Source organism: Pogoniulus pusillus, chromosome 14, assembly GCF_015220805.1.
Source record: "Pogoniulus pusillus isolate bPogPus1 chromosome 14, bPogPus1.pri, whole genome shotgun sequence".
NCBI classification, from domain to species: domain Eukaryota; kingdom Metazoa; phylum Chordata; class Aves; order Piciformes; family Lybiidae; genus Pogoniulus; species Pogoniulus pusillus.
Genome location: NC_087277.1, coordinates 26,496,354 through 26,510,700, shown reverse-complemented (window position 1 = coordinate 26,510,700; position 14,347 = coordinate 26,496,354). Strand labels below are relative to the sequence as shown.

The window sequence follows — 14,347 nt, the reverse complement described above, 5'->3', positions numbered from 1 at the left end:
CTATGAGAATAGGCTGAGGGAGCTGGGGTTGTTCAGCCTAGAGAAGATTCTAGGGAGTCTTACATACCTCTATCAAGGGATCCTATGGGAAGGCTGCAGAGAGTGTTTTTGTAAGAGTATCTAGCAATAGGAGAAGGGGGAATGGTTTTAAGCTGAGACAGTAGTTCTTCACTGAGAGAGTCATTGAACACTGGAATGGGCTGCCCGGGGAGGTGGTGGAGTTGCCGTCCCTGGAGCTGTTCAAGGCAGGATTGGATGTGGCACTTGGTGCCATGGTCTGGCCTTGAGCTCTGTGGTAAAGGGTTGGACTTGATGATCTGTGAGGTCTCTTCCAACCTTGATAATACTATGATACTGTGAGTGGGTTTAGACTGCATCTTAGGAAGAAGTTCTTCAGTAGGAGGGTGTTGAGACTCTGGAACAGGCTGCCCAAAATGGCTATGGCTGCCTCCTTGAGTGTGTTCAAGGCCAGGCTGGATGAGGCCTTGAGCAGCTGAACCTAGTTGAGAAGCATCCCAGCTCACAGCAGGGAGGTTGGAGCAAACCATCTCTGAGGTCCCTTCCAACCTAAGCCATTCTACAACACACAAACCCCCTAACAATAACGTTTTGCACATATCTTTTCTACACAGAGCTATTGAAGTTTGTTTAGCATGCATTTGTTAAAGAGCCTCAGGAAAACCTCCTTAGAGCAAGTTTCACTTACCCAGTCTATTTTATCCACATTCCAATACTTTTTTAAGTCACGGAACTGCATGAGCATCCCCTTCAAGCCCACGACAATAATGCTCGCTAGCACACACTGCAAAGGAAACAAAGACAAGCTGCAGAACTGGCAGTGAACAGAAATGCCTTCTTTAATTTCACAGTCAATATTATGATTAAGTTAGCGAAATCTGAAGTTGGTGTCTCAAAAATGGGATAAGCACAGGTGTCTTTGTAACACAAACATGACAGTATCAAATCATTTTGGTTTGTTTTCCTGGAAGCAATTTAGAGGCCACGAAATTGTAAGGAAAATAGAAGCTTCAGGACTTGCCAGATCAACTATGTTCTGCCATAATATTGGGGAATCAGAGTCAAATCAGCACTCAATTCTGCACAGAGAAGCATTTTGACTCCCATTCTTCACTATCTAGAGTTAAAAAAAAACCATGAATATCAAGCAAACAAAACAATGTCTTATTCTGCAAATCATGCACATGAAAAAAAGTCACCTGGAGCCAAAGATGATGTGGTACAAAGCAATGGACTTGCAGAGTTGTCATGTTAGGCCAAAACAGGCTTATACAGAACCTGGCTTGCCCAGACATGTTCTACTGCTCTCCCTCTCCTTCTGTTGTGGGGAGAAGCAACCATGGGAAAGAGAACAAAGAACCTGAAGCCATTGAGTCTAAGGACTCTGTCTGGCCCAGACTTGTTTTGCTGCATTTACATCCTGTGGTAAGCAAGGTACATACACTTAGCTTGTGCCTGCCTCATGCAAAGCCTATGTTTTTCCCAAAATTGGGCAAATCAAGCCTCTGGCATCACCTAATATAGTCAGGCTTGGCTAATTGCCATTCTGATTGGTGTCCAAAGCCCCATTAGTCTCAGGCTGTATTGATAAAAAGAGATGCACAGGTGACACAATATGCTCTGCTGCTCTATTCGTGCCTGTTTGCTGCTGTTGCCTGCCACCATTGCTCACTGCTGCTGGCAGTGTTCTGCCTCACTGCTTTATTGCATCCTGAATTGCCTAGAAACTTCCTGCCTCAAGTTTACCAGGAACAGGTTCTAAGTGCCTCCATATGATCAGCCTGCACAGCCAGTGTGACAGTGTGCTGAGACTGCACATTGCAAGACATCCTGCCTACACCTGAAAGTCTCCTGCCAAGATGGGAGGTTCTGAAGGTAGACAGATCATCCTGAGAAATAAGGACCACGTCAGAGATTGTCTGCCTCCTTTCCCCAGCATCCTGTGAAGCCTGGGAAGAATTAGAAGCCTCAGCAGCTGACAAGACACCAAGAGAATTCCCTGAAAGCATTTGGGTATTTCCTGGAGCTGTGCCTAGCCCCGTGAGTTGGGAAATATTCTTTTATTACTAAATACTTAAAGCCTCTTGTAATTCACCATAGCCTTCTGCCCTAGGCAGAAAGAAGCTGCTTGAGTCCATCTAGTGGACAAGCAGTGTATTGACCACAAGCAGTATACTGACTACAAGAACCTTCTCTTCCAGTTCAATCAATGTGTATATATTTTTGCCAGTTATTTCTAGATCTACTTATTCCTTTCTATAATGTTTCCATGACCACTGCATTAAAATTACAACTAGTGGTTGGGGGGCAAGACTCCTAAATACCAACACTAATAAACAATATTCATTTTGAAAATACCATCTCATCATCCATAAATTACCCCTCCATTACAAGGGCTTAGGTGTCAGGGATTAAAAAAACTATAGCTGAGAAGTAATGAAATAAAATATCAAGAAAGCAACATGTGAAAATGGTTTTATTGAAAACACAGGGGGAAGAGCAGACAAAATTTACATGTAATCTATATAAAAAAATAAGGGAAGAATGCAGTCCAGTGAGAAAAGGACATATTGTGTACCCTCCCCACATCCTCCCCCTAAATGTCCTTACATTGTACAGTGAAGATAAGCTATGAAAGGATCTGTGTTTGAAAAGTGAGAACCTTCATGTGCCACTGTGTAAACAATAGCACAAAGTAAATTTCAGTAACAGTTTGGTTAAAATTTCCTGTGCAAACATGGCAGAATTATAGATGACTTTGGAGTTTTATTTTGCATCTTTGACATGCCTATAGTCCAAATTAACTATTCATTTGTAATGGTTGATTCTATTCTATCCCCAAATCTGGATATAGCTCATGTGAAAAATATACCACACTGCTTTATGGATTCTTAGTGTAGGAGATGTATTCCACAACCAAGATACAAGAATATTTCATAATCCTTTGTAATTAAGATCATTTTACAGTCTCTTAGTGTAGATGTATTTCATGGCAGAGAGGTAAGGATATTTGATAACCTTTCTGTAATCAAGCTTAACTCACCACCTACAATCATCTGAAAACCAAAGTCATGTGTAACTGAAGAAAAATTGTGGATCTTCTCATTAATTTCTACCACACTTTTGTCAGTTTACAAATCCCCAGCAATCTGGATGTATATTTTACAGAAGGTCTGTGCCAAAAGTAAGCAGAAGAGAAGTGCTTTCTTATTTACTTCTCATAGCCCATATATGCAACTATAAGTGTGCAGAATCTCCATGTAATATGTTGTCACCTCTTTCTTTTCAAGATTTGTTTTGTTCCTACCACTTTTTCTCCCACTGGAACTTAGCAGAGCTGCTTTAAAGGTACCACTGTCTTTCCCTGAAAGAACTCAAGTCATTAGAAAATGTCTGAGACAACCTTTAAGAAAGAATGGTGAGCACCATACCATAGGCAGCCAGTACAGCATAGGTCCAACTGCATAGATCACCACAAGAATTAACACACAAGAGATAAGGCAAGCCACCTGGAACAATAAACATGAAAAGCAGATCATTCAGCCTGGAAAAAAAACAGGATGGTTGAGGTTGAAAGAGATGCTTGGAGATCATTTAGTCCGATATAACGCAGTCAGGCTCAAGTATGGCAAGTTCATAGCATCATAGATTTGCAGAATCACTCAGGTTGGAGAGGACCTCTAGAGATCATCTAGTCCAACCTCCCTGCAGTGAGCAGGGACATCCCCCATTAGATCAGGTCACTCAGATACCTGTCAAGCCTCACATTGAATATCTCCAGGGATAGTGCCTCAACCACCTCTCTCGGCAACCCATTCCAGTGCTCAGCCACCCTCATTGTAAAGAACTTTTTCCTGACATCCAGTCTCATCCTGTCACTGCAGGCCTGTGTAAACAGTCCCAAACCATCTGTCTTCTAGCCCCCTTCTGGTTACTGGAAGGTCCCTATTAAGTCCCCCCAGAGCTTGCTCTTCTCCAGACTGAACAACCCAAGCTCCCTCAACTTCTGTATCATTGTTTTTGCATAAGATTTCTAACTTCTTTTACTGATATCAACACTAAAAGGAAATGATAGTGTTAAGCCAGAAAATACCAATTATTTTGGGTTAATATCAGTGGTCTGTAGAAAATGGTTACATTTTTAAGGCTATGCCTGATTTTATCTCTTATATTCCAATTTGCTGGAAAACTAATTTTTGGGATTGGACATAGAATCAGTCAGGGTTGGAAGAGACTACAAGGATAAGCTAGTTCCAGCCCCCCTGCCATGGGCAGGGACACCTTACCCTAGAGCAGGCTGCCCACAGCCCCATCCAGCCTGGCCTTAAACACCTCCAGCCATGGGGCCTCAACCACCTCCCTGGGCAACCCATTCCAGGCTCTCACCACTCTCATGCTCAACAACTTCCTCCTCATATGCAGTCTGAATCTCCCCACCTCCAGCTTTGTTCCATTCCCCCTAGTCCTGTCACTACCTGAATAATGCAAGCTAAGTTTATCTAATTCCATTGGCCAGCTGAACATCATATAACTTCTGCAGCACAAGCTTGGGTTGCCTCCTGCTTGCTTCTGGCTTTTCAGCTCTGTCTGCAACCTTACATGCTGCCTGACTGATTTTCTTGTTTGAGTTTGTTAAGGTACAGGGTTGGGGAGGGAGGTAGAGAGTGTGCTGGGTGCATATAGCCCCTCTGTACCTCTTTGAGGTACCGGGTGGCTTTGTGCTGTTGTTGAACTGTAATTATATGTCAATATACCTTGTACATGTTTAGAGCCTTTTGTACTTTTATACTTAATCTACTTTTGTAAATAGAATTTCATTTAACTTACAAAACTCTAAGTGTGGTAAAATCACTTTCCAAAGGTAAATTTATTGGGTTCCAAATTCAAACCACAACAAAAATGTAGGAATCTTTATATATATAAATATGATGAATGCAGACAAATATATGGTCTAAGAGTTATATGCTTCTTTACAGTATTCTGTGGTATCAATCTAATGGAGAAATAGAGAATCATAGATTCAACCAGGTTGGAAGAGACCTCCAAGATCAGCCAGTCCAACCTAGCACCCAGCCCTATCCAGTCAACTAGACCATGGTACTAAGTGCCTTATTCAGGCTTTTCTTGAACACCCCCAGGGACGGTGCCTTCACCACCTCCCTGGGCAGCCCATTCCAATGCCAATCACTCTCTCTGTGAAGAACTTCCTCCTAACATCCAGCCTAGACCTACCCCAGCACAACTTGAGACTGTGTCCCCTTGTTCTATTGCTGGTTGCCTGGCAGAAGAGACCAACCCCCACCTGGCTACAATGTCCCTTCAGGTAGTTGTAGACAGCAATGAGGTCCCCCCTGAGCCTCCTCTTCTCCAGGCTAAACAAGAGTGAAATCGACATCTTCTCCTTCCCTCTGAGTGCTCACAAATCAGAGTACTTCTGGCCTCATTAAGATACAATCCAGATTCCCAGAAGGTATTTGATGGTAAGCAGGCAGCTGATGGCTTTATTTTTATATCGATAATATGCTTCTTTACTAAAATAATTAGGCTTCATTTTAAGAGACAAGTTGTTAAAAACAAAACCAGACAAGTTGTTAAAACACTAGGAAATTAGAGCCATGGTGTACTTAAGAATGCCATCAAGAAGGATAGACAGAGTGTTTACAGAAAAAGGGACACAAAATCTGCTGGTAAAGAGAACTTTTCCCTCTTTCTGTCTTGCCCAGAAGATTTTTCTTTAAACAAGTGTTGATTCTGTTTGAAGGACACAGCCTCTCACTTTTTTTTCCCCTCCCAGGAGAAGATGTCCCTAAAGAAGAAAAGATACTGAATCCCAGGTATAGCTATTAGAAAAAAACAGGCTATTTTGAGCCTCTGAAAAGATCTTTGCATTTCTTGCATGGTGTATGCCAAAGTAAAGTGACCCTTCTTTTTGCCTGTAATCTGACCATCATTTATTTGTGATGCTCTAATCTCTTCATTCTGCCTAGATAGCCCCAGATGTAGAGGATTAAGTGGATATGTGAAAGCAAGAAAGAATGTTATGTTTATTACTGTACTCTCTCTGCCATACTATGAAAGCAAAACCAAGATGTTTGTTATTTTACTATGAATCTTCTACCTTGACATCAAACTGTGATGGTTTCTTTTCCCACTTCACACATTCAATAAGGGCCTTTGCCTGCACGTAGCAGAGCCAGAGTGCTCAGATAACCTCTATACCTTCAGGTTATAGGTCTCCAGGCTACCCTGAAGCTCCCTTGTAAAAGCCCTGATGCAGAACAACTGCAAATTGTACAATCAATATGTGAACGGGTAACAGAAGAGGCTGGCTGTGAGAATGAGGGCACATGGCATGACTCTGAGCATGTCAGGATGAAGGTGCCAATAGCAAATTGGCAGCTAAACTATTTCAGAGCATCAGAGTATCACCGAGGTTGGAAGAGACCTCATAGATCATCAAGTCCAACCCTTTACCACAGAGCTCAAGGCCAGACCATGGCACCAAGTGCCACGTCCAATCCTGCCTTGAACAGCTCCAGGGACGGCGACTCCACCACCTCCCTTTGCATATAAATACCTTTAAAGATCAATTGTGTGTGATTTATGCAATCATAATCAAGCTCAGAGTACTGTGCAGGCTAATTAACAGGTAATTAACAGGCAGTATTTTGAAATAAAATCCTGTATAATTTCTCAGTATTGTGGTATCTGCATGAAAAGTAGTTGCAAAACAGGGTCAGGACAAAACAGTACTCACAGACTGTACTTAGCCCTGTCAGTTGTACCTCTGTTACCCTTTCCCTTGCAATTAATTCCTTTACACAGGCAAAAGCAGCAGTTATAAAAACACAATAGCAACACAACATTTACAGGGCAGGATTTACAGCGGCAGAATGACACTGTTGGACCCTTGAGTTTCAGAGAAAGGAGGGAGAAGCAGTACTTATGGGGCTGCCCCAAGTCTGGTGGCCTATGCAGTGCCATTACACTCAGAAGTGACAGATGAGCAGTATGTTACCTCTCTTGTTCACAAGCACAATCATCAACAGCACCCCAAGGTCACAGTTTTCCTCTTCACCCATTGCAAATCTCTCTTTCAGGATCTACTGCAGTAAGAACTTGTGGATTTAATTTCCAGCAGAAGGAAACAGCCAATAAAAAATCCTGAGTAATCTGAGTGCCATCTCTGTGGGTTCAGAGTATGCTGAGAGATAGAAGCACTAAACTAAATCTGGCTTTTTCCCCCCTAAACTTCCCTAGTCTATACAGTTAAATCCATTCACGCCCATTAGAGGGCACTTTTGCTACACTACTAACAGGTTCTTGTACAGCTGAGAGGGTTCATGTGTAGTTTCCTGTAGTTTCTTATTACCACAGGCATTAGAGTTTGAACAAAACAGATAAAAAGCATAAATGGAACCATTAACTTGTCTAGGGAGACAGTTATTGATCAGATGCAATTCCATGCAGATAGATAAAAGAGACAGGGCAGCTGCATTGCCCAGGAGAGAGGAAAAGCAATGGATAAAGCAACACAAGTTCCAGAGAGTGTTATCACAGCCTTCATTCTCCTACCTACTCCCCCTGTAGCCCATTACCTGTGTTCTGGCACCAGTACTGTACAAAAGTGTCGTCCTTCCCATTGCTGCAGCACTTGGTATGCAAAAGAAAAACGATGGAATCACGTTGCTGAGGCCATGAGCCAAAAACTCCTGCAAAGTTGTTAAAGAGAAAATGTTTGTGGGTTTTTTTTTTCTTATTGTTCTGTCATTTTAATACTTTTTGCTAACAAGAGTCCACTAGCAATGACAAAGGATGGCCATAGAATCAAGCAGGCTGGAAGAGACCTCTAAGATCATCCAGTCCAACCTAGCACCCAGCCCTAGCCGATCAATTTGCTTTTGGGCACAGAATAAACAATCATATAATACATAGAATCACCCAGGTTGGAAGAGACCTCTAAGATCATCCACTCCAACCTAGCACCCAGCCCTAGCCAGTCAACCAGACCATGGCCCTAAGTGCCTCATCCAGGCTTTTCTTCAACACATTCCTGGGCAGCCCATTCCAATGCCAATCACTCTCTCTGCCAACAACTTTCTCCTGACATCCAGCCTAGACCTCCCCCGGCACACCTTGAGACTGTGTGCCCTTGTTCTGTTGCTGGTTGCCTGGCAGAAGAGACTGACCCCCACCTGGCTACAGCCTCCCTTCATGTAATTGTGCTCCTCCATATTTTTGAGGGGAAAAAAAGCCAAATATAAATACATGAGAGAAGATCTCTCATCATGATGTGGTCTCTTCCAACCCCGACTGATTCTATGATTCTTCTATGGAGACACATCTCAGAATGAATTTCAATGATAGAGCTAATGAACCAGACTCATCAAAAGCAGGAGGCACATTTTGTCCACAGAATAAATGCTATTGCTAGGTTTTGAAGAGAAACCTCAGCCAAAATATTTACATCTTGATCCATATCACCTTTCTAACAAGCCAGAGTCTTAAGCAGTGGGATCTGGATAACATCCAGGTTGTTTCTGGCTTATGACTCTACTGGAAAAAGACAACCACTGATTGTTTTTCTTTGGGACTATGCTTAAGTGAAAGTGAAATATGGTAGCAATGCTACCTGCAGGCTGCCTTTCATTACAAATGCACTTGATGTGTTCACAGTTGAAATGCAGACATGTCTGAATGAACACTTACAGAAGCGCAGAAGACACCTTCAGCCTAAGCTGAACAGCAAAGTGCCCCAACTTGGCTACACAGCACCAGTCATCTTCTCCAGATTCTAAGGTGCTCATTCATCTATTGATCTGCTGAGGGCAATGCATAGGAAAAGATCTCAGTGCTGCTAGAAGCGCTTATGACACAAGTGGTGTCGTATCTAGCCAGGGCCAACACCTGATCCTAAGTTTGTCTTCTCAGCAAGGACAGCACCACTTTAGAGCTCCCCAGAGAGGCTTCATACACCCTCGTGTCGCCATGTGAAGCCCTCTGCCTGTTCCCTGAACGTAGTACAGCTACACCACTCCTCTGCCATTGTAGTCTCTGTTATCATGGAGGTTTTGCTTTTTACTCTGTTATTTGATGCAGTCACACACAAAGCTTCCAACACCTCAGCAACTAAGATGTGTAACCTACAAGATTTCCACAGCCACAGAAAGACACACAGGTTGCTGTGCTCCATTTAGAGCCCTCAAGACAATGCAAAGTTTCACCCTGTAGTCTGACCTGTATTAAGTTCAAAGCATTTTATCTCTGCTCCCTTGAAAACATGGCTTTGAAGCATCAACAGAAATCCACAGCCCAGTGCATAAATGCTTAAAAGCCTGGTAGACAAGAACATTTGCATCATGTTTTCTAGTGATATAAAAGGGCATGGACTGACACAGCAACACTGACCTGTCTAGATGGGGTATTCAAAGGGGACCACTGGCTGTAAAACCAACTGTGCTTCATTCCATTTTATGCCATTTATGCCACATGGTTTACTCTAATCACTGGTAGGTCACAGTATGCCATGTGGAACTTAGCCTTTCCTATTGGGAATTCATCTATAAGACATTTCCAACATGGAGAGGGGATTTCTTACTGACAGCAAGGAGGAAAAACTAAAGACCTTTACCTGGTTCTCATCCACAGTGTATTTAAACTTCTTAGCAGAGCCCTGAGCAAGTGCTAGCGATGCTACGTAACCAACCAGTGCTACTCCAAAAGCTTCAGTGACTACTTCAGGTAGGACACTCATGGGTGGTACTTTTGGTGATGGTAAGCTATGGAAAAAAAAACAACAAGACAGTCCTTTTTGTACAGCCTCAATTCACAGCAATAGACAAGAAGCAGTCTTTGCAGGCACAGCTAATCTGTGTAATACTTGTAAAGTGACATTTGTCAATATTATAGATTAATTAAGGGAACTGCTGAGGAGAATTCATGGAAGATCTTAGAGCTTCAAATGCAGCATTCCACTTGCAAACTTCAATTTGGGAAATCATGAAAGGACTCTCACAAATTAGCTCACTCACCTACATAAAAATCAGCAACCATTCCCTAATTTTGTAGGGCTCACTAAAAGAGCCTCTACATTTCTCTTCTTAAATAGTTGTCTTTGCTGTAATGTTTAATTTACACCTTTTAAACAATTCAGCATTTGTGCAGGTTATGGTGAGTATGGACATTTATTCCACCTAATGGAGACCTTCTAATGAGGACTGCAGTGAAATGACTCAGTGAAGAACAGGACCACCCCACATTGTCTCTGTGATGCACAAAAAGTCTCCTTTCTCCCTAGAGAACAAATCACACTGCCTAAAACCCAAGCTATGCTCTTAGGGCTTCTAATCCTCTCCACTAATGAGGCAGCTAGATATTTTAAGTAAATTACTACATTTAAATGTAGTAAATGCATTATTCACCTAAATTTATTGAATTTAGATAAATGCCTTAAAATGCATAGGAAGGATCCAGACTCTTCTTCTGTTTTTCAATAGTATAAAATCTTTTCATGAGATGCCAAACAAAAAACAAGTTCCTGGTTAAATCTGCATGGATACCACTGAACTATTTGCAATAGCTATTGAAAGGACACACTTAGCCCTGTTTTAATCTGCTGTGTAGTATGTAATAGCATACCCTAAGTGCAGAAAAAGCATTTTCCTTCTCAGCAGCTTCCTTTACTTTATTTCTGTTGGTGCAATCTGCCAGGCATGCACTCATGTTGTCTTGGGTTTGTACTTTGTGCAGTTTCTGAAGAGGAGCTTACCCCACGGCTATGCTATTCCTAACCAACCCCTAGAGTTTGAACGTTCTCTCTAATATCTAATTTCTCTTTCCAGCTCACTATATGGATTCTTTTTTTCTCCTTCTCTTCAAGGTCATGGAGAAAACCAAACCACTATCTGTAGTCAGATGGCTCTTTTCTAGATTAAGCATATCTAAATCCTTTACACTTCCTCAGAAAGCAGAGTTTCTAAAACTGCTAAGAGAGTGAAGAAGAGTGAGATGCAGTAATCTACAAACCTTATCTCACTGCAAGCCCTTTCTGCTAAAATAACCCCAGGCAACCCTCAAAAAGCAGATTGCAGAGTGCTCTGTCAAAGAATCATAAAGACATTGGGCTGGAAAGGACTTTGATAGGCCATCTAGTCCCAACTCCCCTGCAGTAAGCAGGGACATCCTCCATTAAATCAGGTTGCCCAGAGCCCTATGTAGCCTGACTTTGAATATCTTCAAGGATGGGGCCTGAGTCACCTCCTTGGGCAACCTGTTCTAACATTCCACCACACTCATGGCAAAGAACTTCCTCCTAACATCCAACCTAAATCTACTCTTCTCTAATTTCAAACCATTGCCCCTAACCCCATCACTGCAGACCTTTGTAAAGAGTCTCTCTCCAGCCTCTTTGTAGGCTCCCTTCAGGTACTGGAAAGGCAATACTAAGTCTTCCTTAGACCCTTCTCTTCCCCAGGCTGAACAACCCCAGCTCCCTCAGCCTGTCCTTGCAGGAGAGATGTTCCATCCCCCTGGTCATTTTCATGGCACTCCTCTGGACCAACTCCATCAGGTCCATCTGCCTTCTTGTCAAACATCTATCATCCACCTCCAGGTACTTAGCACCTACTATTTATTCCATAAAGTAATTAAAAGGTTATGAAACATAACAAAAATAGCTGCATTTTTATGGTGACCCCTAAAGAAATAAATCTGGTTAACATGGCATTGATTTATGAGCGTATTAGAGGAGGCTTGAATTTAACATAATAACTTTTGCCAGTTCTTATTTCAGAAAAACATTTTGACCTCTTCAGAGACTCCTCTCAGAAGTAAACATATTTAAAAGCCACAAGCTAATAAAAACCACATTACCCTTCAGGAATATGTCCCACAACTTCTAGTCCATAGATGTATTCCATATCAGCATAGCAGCAGGCAATGGATGTAGCAATTATCTATTGATTCAACACAGAAAATATGTTATGCTTTTAGCTTCTCACATGCTCCCTATTAATGTCATAGCTAAATGCATGACAGGTTCATGCAGGCACCCTTAGATCAATCCTGTAAGACTGAGGAGTCTTAGAATCAAAATCTTTGCTCATGTGGAAGACAGTTAACAGAAACCAAGATCTGGACCCAATGATGAATTTAGAAAGGGTAGCTGAAGAAGGACTATGGTGGAGTTTGTATATATTTTGTATTAATGAAAGGGACCTGTACAAGTCTCTACAGTGTCTCAGGAACCTTGCCAATCAGTGACCACACTCCTCAAACTGCTTGAAACAGTTCAGCTGCTGTTCTCCAAGCACATCTAGTCCAGACTGGTAGTGTTGACTTCAGCACAAAACACAGCAGAAGACATAGCTGCCTCTTTTTTCTGTGTTCCAGCAGGTTGAAGCCTCACTGAAGAAGCAGAGATTTTGGCCCAGAGAATGCTTAAACTCATTTCCCATCATCTTTGAGATGAACACACAAATACCAACAGCCCAGGTAGAGGTTCCAATCCATGATCCTCATTTTGCTGGTATATTCTATCCAGTATCAGTTAAAAGCTATCACAGAATCAGATCTTAGATCAACGACCAGAGACATACTACTTCCTTCTCATAGAATAGAATCATAGAATCAACCAGGTTGGAAGAGACCTCCAACATCATCCAGTCCAACCTAGCACCCAGCCCTAGCCAGTCAACTAGACCATGGCACTAAGTGCCTCAGCCAGGCTTTGCTTCAACACCTCCAGGGATGGTGACTCCACCACCTCCCTGGGCAGCCCATTCCAATGCCAATCACTCTCTCTGCCAACAACTTCCTTTCCAACATTTTCCCCAAGAAAAGTTATTCTTTTGTAAATAACAAAGCAAAAGAAGCATAACTGTGATGATGCACTCTGCAAAACATCTGCCCTTGGTGTTTTTAATTCTACTTTAGAAGTCTGGAGAAAAGGCAGAAACTTTCTGTCCTGCTACTGATTATTTGACTTTTGTTTAGTCCTTGTAGTAGGGCTTTACAATGCAATAGTTAATTTCAATCTAGCCTAAGCTACATGAAAGGAAAAGTGTAAGTAAAAGGACTGAAAGCAATAGCACAGCTATTGAACTTTGTCATAGATAAATAACAAGCAACATCTAAGCCACAACTACCCTGGAGCTACAATGTGCCAGCTAATTTCCATTTTCTGTTTCAGACTGCTTATCCTCTAGCATTCTGAGTTTCATGTTCTTGTGATTATGTTAAACAGTAGCAAAGAGATTAAATGTTATACATATTTGGAACACATGTCATTTCTTGCTCAATTGTTTTGCCAATCTGTTTCCTGTTCTGACATTTAAACAGGCAGCCACGGCAATTACCTCTCTAGGTGGCAGGTGTCAGGGAGGTAACTATAGACAACACAGTAAACTTCAGTAGAATCAGAGAATCAACCAGGCTGGAAAAGACCTTCAAGCTCATCCAGTCCAACCTATCACCCAGCCCTATCCAGTCAACTAGACCCCAGCACTAAGTGCCTCATCCAGGCTTAGTTTGAACACCATCAGGGATGGTGACTCCACCACCTCCCTGGGCAGCCCATTCCAATGGCAAATGACTCTCTCTGCCAACAACTTCCTCCTAACATCCAGCCTATACTTCCCCCAGCACAACTTGAGACAGATTATTTCAGTAGATTATTTCAACCCCCAAAAGCTTTGTAAGCAGCAAGACTGATGTTTGATTTTGTACTTACCAAAAGCAGATCGATGGGAAGAATGATTTTAATGTTTCTCTGGAATTTCTCATTCAGTTCTTTAACAAGAACAAGCACCACAATGCTCAGCAAGGAGAGAAGTAAAGCCTCCAACTGAACTGATCTGATGTTTTCAAACACATAGGCATAAATCTACAGTAAATAACAATCACAGGTTAAAAAAAAGTAAGTATCTTTTGGGTCACAATTTCAGACAGGAGGGAACTTGAAGGCTCACTTCAAGATCCGCATCACAGATGAGCCCCTGAAGCATCAGGAGTGTGGCAATCAGTTCACCATATCAGGTAGTCCAGGGCAAGGTGTGAGGGGTGGAGGTCTGGGTGCCTTCAAAGGGAACAAGGAGCACTCCAGGGTGGACAAGATCTATACCCGGGAAGGCTTGAAGCTGGAGGAAGGATTCATCCCACACTCAAGAGGGCTTAAACCTCTCCATTGTGGTACCAGAGCTACAGTGAATAAATTTTTCCTCCTCTGTGGGAACCCACCCTGGGAGGTGTTCCTGCATGTTTCTTCTGGAGCAGGCTGCCCAGATAGCTCATGGAGTCTCCTTCTCTGGACATCTACAAGACCTGCTGTGCT

At 42.4% G+C, this 14,347-nt stretch overlaps 1 protein-coding gene across 3 annotated transcripts in view; it reads right to left on the bottom strand.

Annotated features, from left to right (window-relative positions):
• Window positions 1-14,347, bottom strand: part of SLC26A7 (solute carrier family 26 member 7) — an 85,597-nt gene that overhangs the window by 24,337 nt on the left and 46,913 nt on the right. For 2 of the 3 annotated variants that reach the window (XM_064154674.1, XM_064154672.1), the window contains exons 7-12: window positions 13,748-13,900; window positions 11,890-11,972; window positions 9,650-9,797; window positions 7,617-7,730; window positions 3,450-3,527; window positions 707-802 (exon numbers count right to left, since the gene is read on the bottom strand). In XM_064154674.1, coding sequence (XP_064010744.1) covers window positions 707-802; window positions 3,450-3,527; window positions 7,617-7,730; window positions 9,650-9,797; window positions 11,890-11,972; window positions 13,748-13,900 — 672 coding nt within the window. The remainder of the gene's footprint in view (window positions 1-706; window positions 803-3,449; window positions 3,528-7,616; window positions 7,731-9,649; window positions 9,798-11,889; window positions 11,973-13,747; window positions 13,901-14,347) is intronic. The other variant, XM_064154673.1, reaches the window with a different exon arrangement.